The sequence below is a fragment of the Cervus canadensis genome, chromosome 18 (genome assembly GCF_019320065.1).
Source record: "Cervus canadensis isolate Bull #8, Minnesota chromosome 18, ASM1932006v1, whole genome shotgun sequence".
Taxonomy (NCBI): domain Eukaryota; kingdom Metazoa; phylum Chordata; class Mammalia; order Artiodactyla; family Cervidae; genus Cervus; species Cervus canadensis.
This window is the reverse complement of record NC_057403.1, coordinates 18,506,388-18,514,103: the sequence shown is the minus strand read 5'-3', so window position 1 is coordinate 18,514,103 and position 7,716 is coordinate 18,506,388. Positions and strand designations below refer to the sequence as shown.

Genomic DNA, 7,716 nt, shown 5'->3' with positions numbered 1-7,716 from the left:
CAAAAAAATTTTATTTATTTAGTTCTGTCAGGTCTTAGTTGTGGTACCTGGAATCCTTGCCGCGGCAGGCAGGCTTCTCTCTAGTAGGGCTCAGTTGCCCCGAGGCACATGGGATCTTAGTTCCCTGACCAGTGATCGAATCCACATACCTTGTATTGGAAGGTGCATTATTAATGATGGGACCATCAGGGAAGTCCCTAACTAACCCAGGGAATTATTGATCGGGATCGGGTCAACGGATACAACTGGAATACAAGTCAGTAGGTTTAAATACAAATAGTGTAGCAATGTTAAATTTACTAGCGGGTAACTGTAGAGTCCTTATATGAAAGCAGCCTGAATCTTAGGAAAAACACACCAACAATGTAAAGATAAAGTGTCATGATGTATGCCATGCAAGTTATTCTCGAAGGATTCAGGGAAAAAGTGTGTGTGCGTGCACAGAGACACACACAAACACACACACCGCAATGCAGTGCAAGCAAATGGAACAAAATGTTCTGTAATACATGAATCCAGCTGACCCATACACGGGGAGTTCTTTGGACCTGGAGTTCTTTGGACCTTTCTGGCAACTTTCTCTATTTAAAGTTGTTTCCAAATACTATCTCTATTTAAAGTTCTCTCCAAAAACTAAGTTAAAAAAGAGAAACCATCAATATCTTAAGAGGACACTGCCAGCAGGATGCAATCCAGAACTGATTTATCCTTAAAAGGCCAAACCCAACGGATGACAAGTTAAATGCTAGCTATGGGCCTCTTCCTATAGGAATAATGGCATCTCTGGGCTTCAAGTTAATGCTAAGCATCTTGGGACCAACCAATAAATTTACTTTTTTTTTTTTTTTGCTGGGTGGCACAGTAAATTTATTTGTCTTTATGATTTACACATAGTAATTAAACACACAAAAGAACAAACGCTGTCAAGATGGCCATATGTAGTTTAGGAAATGACTGGTCCCGGTTCAATCACGCAAATGTTCATTCAGCTTAGAAATGAGTTTCTTTTTAATGGTTTTAATCTTTTTTTTTCCTAGTTTACTTTTAATCAGAAATTTAAAGGGGGGGAAAAAAGAAAGAAATTTAAGGAGACTTCCCTGGAGGTCCAGTGGTTAAAACTTCACCTTCCAAAGCAGGGGGTGTGGGTCTGATTTCCAGTTGGGGAGCTAAGACCCCACATGGCTCAAGGCCAGAAAAGCAAAACATAAAACAGAAACATTGTAACAAACTCAATGAGGACTTTAAAAACTGGTCCGCATCAAAAAAAAAAAGAAATTTAAGTGAATGATTTAAAAACTTCCTCTAGGGCTCCCCTAGCAGCACAGTGGTAAAGAGTCGGCCCACCAATGCAGGAGACAGGGGTTCAATCCCTGATCCTGGAAAATCCTACATGGCCCAGAGCAACTAAGCCCAGGTGCCACAAGTACTGAGCCTGGGAGCCGCAACTACGGAAGCCTGGGCGCCACCACAGTGAGAAGCTCCCGCACCGCAACTAGAGAGGAGCCCTGGATCGCCGCAACTAGAGAAGGCCCGTGTGCAGTAATGAAGCACAGCCAAAAAATAAAAATGAATAAACTTTAAGATGTTTTAAAAAATAAAAAAGCAACAAAAAATAAAAAGCTTCCTCTGAAAGTGTCATCAGCATGGGTCTTGCTGAAGCCTTGGGCGGCAGGCAGTACCCTGGGGAGGTGACTACTAGTGTCTGTCAACTGTTGCCCAGGCCCTTACATCTGGGTTGGCCTAAGTGACTTGCTCCAGGGACACCACGTGGGGGAAGGGACACGTGGAGACTTCCGAGACCAGGTCATGAGTTTCAGGGAGCTCCTTGGTGGGCCCTGGCTGCTGCATGGGGAGCAGTCCAAGCCACAGGGAAGCTGGGTGTGGGTGCTCTGGTGACAGTTCCCAGTCACCAGGCACGGGAGTGAGCCCATCTGGATCATCAGCCAGGCCAGTCTTCCAGCGAGGCCAGCCCTAGGCCACTGACCACAGCTGCCGGAAGAGCCTGAGGGAGAACTGTGTGGCCCAGCCTTGTCAAACCGTGGAAAAGAGAAAGGTGGATATATCCCTGTGCGCGTTTAGGGCCAGTGAGCTTCAGGGTTTGCAGTGCAATAAAGGATTCATCTCGCTCAAAGAAAGGTCTGGTCAAGGGGGCCCTCTAAGTCCGAGGAACATCCTCCCTGATGAAGGTCTTTTTTTTTCCCCTCTGAGTGGCCGATACTTTCCCGAGATCTATGCTGGGGACCCTGGGCCACACGGCATCAGTTAGTCTCTCTGGAGATTAAGGTCAGCCATGTGGTCTGGGCAGCCAACGTGACCAACTGCAGTCAAGACCCTGAGAACCAAGGCCTGGGTGGCCTTCCCTGTCGTCACCTTGTTGCTGGGAGAAGTCAGCGCTCTCCGACTCCCCTGGCAGAGACCAGAAGCCCACGCCCGCTCGCTCTCTGCTCTCGTGTCTCTTCTCTTTGCTGATTTTTTTTTCTTGCTGTGACAAACTGTAACCATGCATAGAACAGCTCTTCTGAGTTCTGCCTGAGTTCTAGCAAACGGTTGGACACAAAGGTGGGACTGGGGACGCCTGCACTACAGTGGCAAGAGGGTCCCCCTGTGGGGTCTCACCTGCTGGAATTTCACCTGCAGATCCACAGGGCTCCTCAGAACTCATTTCTTATGAGAAGCAAATGCAATCGGCACACGGGGGCTTTGCGCTTATTTTCCTCAAGACAGCCCACACTCCCCCAGGGAGGTGGTTCACAGCCACCCGGCTGGCTTTGGAGAAGCAGACCGGCCCGCAAGGCTATTCTGAATGCCCCACAGAATCAGGACTGAAGTTGCTTCATTTAGAGCTCAGACTTAAAAACTGAAATATAGAAGGGATTCGCTATTAACCGCCAACGGAGAATAAAAGCGAAAGGGGCAGAAAACACCTCGAGTCTGCTTTGGAGGGGGAAGGCATCTGCTTCGTTGTGTGAGGTGAGAACCGAGGCTGGCCTTCACCGAGAGGGGTCGGGCGAGGGCAAGGCTGACCTGCGCAGCCTCAGTGAACACTCACTGACGAGGGGTGAGGGGTCGGGGCTCCCGCCTGCACGTGAACTGTGGATGGGGTTCTCTGTCCCAGGCGGCAGAACTCGCCCCAGGAGCCTGCTAGGATGGCAGACACAGGGGCTGCTTGGCCGGCTGGCCTCAGGACAGGCCTGTCCAGCTTCAGGGAGATGAGAGGCACAGAGGTGGTAGGACTTCATGGCCCCCCTGCACCCCTCCAGGTCCCCTAATGAAATGGTCACCCCAATGCCGGCAGCTCCCGAGGCCCCACCGTCCGAGACGAGCTGACTTACAATAATGACTTTATTTTAACATATTTAATTACAGACATAAAATAGCTGGGGAAGGGGGTGCGCCCCAGCCGAGCCCCACCCTGGGGCTGCCAGGAGGGGGGTGCAGGTGAGGCCTCCCTGACGACCCTCCTTCCAGGGGGTCTTCCTATGGCGGGGCCCTATTGCTTTAGCAGGGGAGGGGCCATGCAAGCAAGGGGGCGGGGAAGCCTCTGGGCCCCGCCCCCCACAGCTGCGCAGGCCTTCCTCCAGAATGCCCGGTCGGAGCCCCACCCTCAGCCTCTCCACCTCCTCCTTTGCCAGGGGAGCAGACCGTCTGGCCAGCCCCCCACCCCCTCTGCAAACCTAAAGGGGAATAAATACAAACTTTACAAAGTAAAAGGGGGTCCAACATTGCCCTGGGCCGGGCCTGGGGTCGATGGGGAGCGGGGCCCTGCCACGCGGGCCTCACATCATCCCTAACTGCAGCAGCGTGCTGGCGTAGGCCATGGGCTTGACGTCGGGGTGAGGCTGCAAAACCAGAGGCACACAGTCAGACACAGAAATGGGCGGGCAGCGAGGGTGGGGCGGGAGGAGGGTCCTCGGAGCTCCAGAGGCAGAGACCAGCCCTCCCCTGATAACGGCTCTCCCCTCTGGCCCAGGCTGGAGAGAGCTGAGGACCCAGGGCGGGGGGCGGACTCACCACTGCTGTGAACTGGTGGAACTGCGGCCGCAGGTCGGAGCCCCGGAGGTGGATGTAGGCGGCTTTGTTCCCCATCTGGTCGCTGGGGGGACAAGGGCAGAGGGGCCGTGTGGTCAGTCAGAGGCTGGGAGGGGCTGGGGGATGAAGGAGGAGCAGGGAGAAGGATCCCAGACAGAGAGACGGACACAGATGCCAGGCGAGAGGAAGCGAGGTGGAGAGGGGCCCTGGGAGCCCAGACAGAGGAGCAGGGATGGAGGGGAGAGCCACGTGGGGGCCGGGGGCTGGGACGAGCAGGCCCGGGAAGCAGTGACAGGATGGGCAGACGGTGGAGGCAGGGCTCAGGCCAAAACACGGTCCCCGATCCGACCACACCCTGGCTCTAACCACCAGGCAACACGGGGCACAGAGCGGCATGGCGACCGGCCAGCTGGGATGGACTGAGTCTCGTCCAGAGCATGGGAGACTCTGGTTTCTTTGACCAAACACTAGCAAAGCGGAGGGCAAGACGGACTGGTAACTCGAAGACCAGGAGACTGAAAACGTGGTCCACGTCTGGGTCCTGCTTGGAAGCAATCAACTGCAAAGAGACACTGAGGAGGGACATAGGGAAAGGGAACTCTGGCGGGGTTCAGGTGACCTGAAGGACTGGCAGTGGTTATCACGGTTCAGTACAGAAGAGTTCCTTCCTTCAGAAACACCCTGGGCCATCACCGGGTGGAAGAGAGGATGCCTGGGGTTAGCTCCCTAAGAGCCCATGGCGCGGGTGGGGGAAGGGAGAGTCGGTAACTGCTGAACCTGGGTGATGGGTATGTGGGCATTCATTACAGTATCTGATGTATCTCTGGAATTTTCTATCATGAAAAGTTAAAAAAAAAAAAAAGAAAACCAGTGGGCTGGGAAGAGCGGCCCGGCGGGCGGGAGGTAGGGACGCACCAGTAGTTGGGGGCAGAGAAGACGGTGACGCAGCGGCCGCCGTGCGCCACCTCGTAGCCCTCAGCCTTGACCTCGTGGCTGCGGATGATGTAGTCCAGCTTGTTCTCCTCCAGGAAGGCCTTGGTGACGTCGGGCCCGAACTGGCAACTCACGCCCCGCTTGCTGACCGAGCGCCCATTCTGGGGAGACACGCAGCTCAGGGCGTCTACTCCCCCCACCCCGCCAGCCCTGCCCACAGCTCACACCCGCCGACCATGGCCCGGGCAGACTGACCTGAGGCTGCGGGTCTGACCAGAGCAGGTCGCACATGGGACCTGGAGGGGAGAGAGAGGAGCGTTGGGGGCTGGGTGAGGGTGCTGCCCTCCACGGAGGGCACGGGGCCCATGAGGCGGGGTTCTGGGTCACCACAGGCCTCCCTGCCGACCTCCCGCCAGACCCCGTGCAATCTGTATGACCCCCAAAGCTGGAAGGAGTATGTTTTTAAGTTTGTTTGTTTTTTTTTCCGGCTGCACCTTGCAGCACTCCGGATTGTAATTCCCTGACCAGGGATGAACCGGCCCCCTGCAGTGGAAGCGTGGAGTCCGAACCACTGGACCGCCAGGGAGGCCCCTGGAGGGAGTTAAATAAATGACTACTGCAGACACTCCTGCTTCCTGGCCAGCGCCACCCCAGGAGGGAGGAGCACGGACCCAACATGCAGGAGAGGAAGGTGAGGCTTGGCCTCGCTGTCCTTCATCCGTGCGGGCAGGGCCGGGGCCTGCGAGCCCTGAGAGGGAGGGGCTGCCCCTGGCCACCCAGTCACCTGAATCTGGGGGCTGCCGACTCCGCTCGATCTTCCTGATGTCGTCTAGGGTGACGCCATCTTCACTGAACAAGCCCCCGTGCATGATCTGGGGTCAGGCAGGGACAGCAGTGTGAGGGGAGGGGCCGGCCACACCCCCACCCTCTGCCTCGCAGCCTCCCGGGGCGGCCGGCGGGGGAGCCCGCCTCACCAGCACTTTGCCGTTGATGCACTGGGCCAGCGGGAGCCACTCGAACACCTCGCTGAAAAGCTCGTACATCTGGGCTGTGTACTTGGCCTTCACTTCCCCCTCAAAGCCATAGATCTGGTTCATGTTGTCCGTCTCATGGTTGCCTGGCCGACAGCAGGATGAAGAGAAACCTCAGCACCCCGCCGCTGGGCAGGGCGCCCTCCAGCTCACACCCCAGCCGAGGCCGAGGAGGACCGCGCGGCAGCCCCAGTCAGCGGCATCCACACAGCACCCTGCGGGTCCTTCCCAGAAAGCCCGCGAGGTGGAGACGCTGTTCTCAGCCCTCTGTCCAGAGGGGCGAGCAGGCTGAGAAGATCCATGGGTGCACGGTCACAAGGCCCAGGCCAGCCCTGATCACCACGGAGTGGCAGAGGCCTAGGTTCAGCCCTGGTCCTGACCCTAAGTGGCCAGAGGCACGTCCCTTATCCCCATGAGACTCGGATTCCTTCTTAAAGGACCAGCCACACTTATGCTAGGAGCATCAAGCAAGGGGTCGGTCTTGGAGAAGAAGAAAGGAGCCCCCTGCAGAGTGCCTGCCGTGGGCCAGTCCCATGCCTGGGCTTCTACCTTCCCACCAGAAACAGTCCCTCCCTCTGGGGCTGGGGGAGGCCAGGCCCCCCACGGCAGCCGAGGCTGGACTGTTGAGTCCAGCTCTTCGCCTCCTCCTACAAGGAGGCCTGCAGAAGGAACTCATGGGATCTGCATCACGTGCTAGGTGCACTGCGAGAACTCCTTGAACCTGGGTGTGAACGTGGGGGACATCAGCACTCCTGTCCCCTGACCAGGGATTGAACCTGGGCCCTCTGCGCTGCGAGTGCGGAGTCTCCACCACTGGACCAGCTCATGCATCTCAGAGCCCAACCCAGCCCACTGTCCTCACTCCGTCTCGCTTCTCCTCCACTCCTGGCTGCCTCTCCTGTGCACCGCCCCCCCCTCAGCAGGCAGGGGCTCCCCCTCGGTCCTCACTCCCTGGTGAGCTGACCCAGCCCAACGCCACACGTACGTTGAGGAACCCCCACTTTATAGCCCCCAGGGGCCTCCTAGATATCTCCTCTCCGCCTCACAGCCACATCCAGATCCAAGCTCCCCACCTTCCAGCCCATACGCTGCTCTTTCCGTCACCCCTCAAGTTTCTCAGTGACAGCCACGGCTCTCCAGATGCTCCAGCCAAAACCCGGGAGTGCCCCCCTCCGACCCCTTCTTTCTCTCACATCTGCATCCAGCCCACCAGCAGACACTGATACTCTACTTGAAAAGCAAGCCCCCATCCAACCACTGTTCCCACCTGGGCCCAGCTACCACCAGTCTCCCTGCTCCCTCTCTGAGCTCTTGGTCTGTTCCCCACATGGAGGCCCACAGGTTCTATTAATATCAGAGACGGGCCCTAACCCTCCTCCGCTCAGAGGCCTCCCATGACCAAAGTCCTCACTGGGGCCCACAGAGCCCCGGTGATGCAGTGCTGACGCACAGCGCACAACCTGCCCAACCTCACAGGGCAGCCCCGTGCACGATCTCAGTGAAGGCACGGCAAACACACCTGCAGTCACTACCCTGCACGCGCCCTGCCCAGGGCCCCACGCTGACCCCAGACCCCACGCTGATCCCCCAGACCCCACACTGATCCCCCAGACCCCACACTGACCTCAGACCCCAGTGACCCCCAGACCCCACACTGACCCCAGACCCCACACTGACCCCCCAGACCCCACACTGATCCCCCAGACTCCACACTGACCCCAGA

General features: G+C 57.1%; 1 protein-coding gene across 1 annotated transcript in view; it reads right to left on the bottom strand.

Moving 5' to 3' along the window:
• Nucleotides 1–3,324: 3,324 nt before the first annotated feature.
• Nucleotides 3,325–7,716, bottom strand: part of PPP5C (protein phosphatase 5 catalytic subunit) — a 22,199-nt gene continuing 17,807 nt past the window's right edge. Inside the window, exons 8-13 of the mRNA XM_043436290.1 lie at nt 5,937–6,079; nt 5,747–5,834; nt 5,218–5,258; nt 4,945–5,123; nt 4,012–4,093; nt 3,325–3,839 (exon numbers count right to left, since the gene is read on the bottom strand). Coding sequence (XP_043292225.1) covers nt 3,777–3,839; nt 4,012–4,093; nt 4,945–5,123; nt 5,218–5,258; nt 5,747–5,834; nt 5,937–6,079 — 596 coding nt within the window. The 3' untranslated portion in view covers nt 3,325–3,776. The remainder of the gene's footprint in view (nt 3,840–4,011; nt 4,094–4,944; nt 5,124–5,217; nt 5,259–5,746; nt 5,835–5,936; nt 6,080–7,716) is intronic.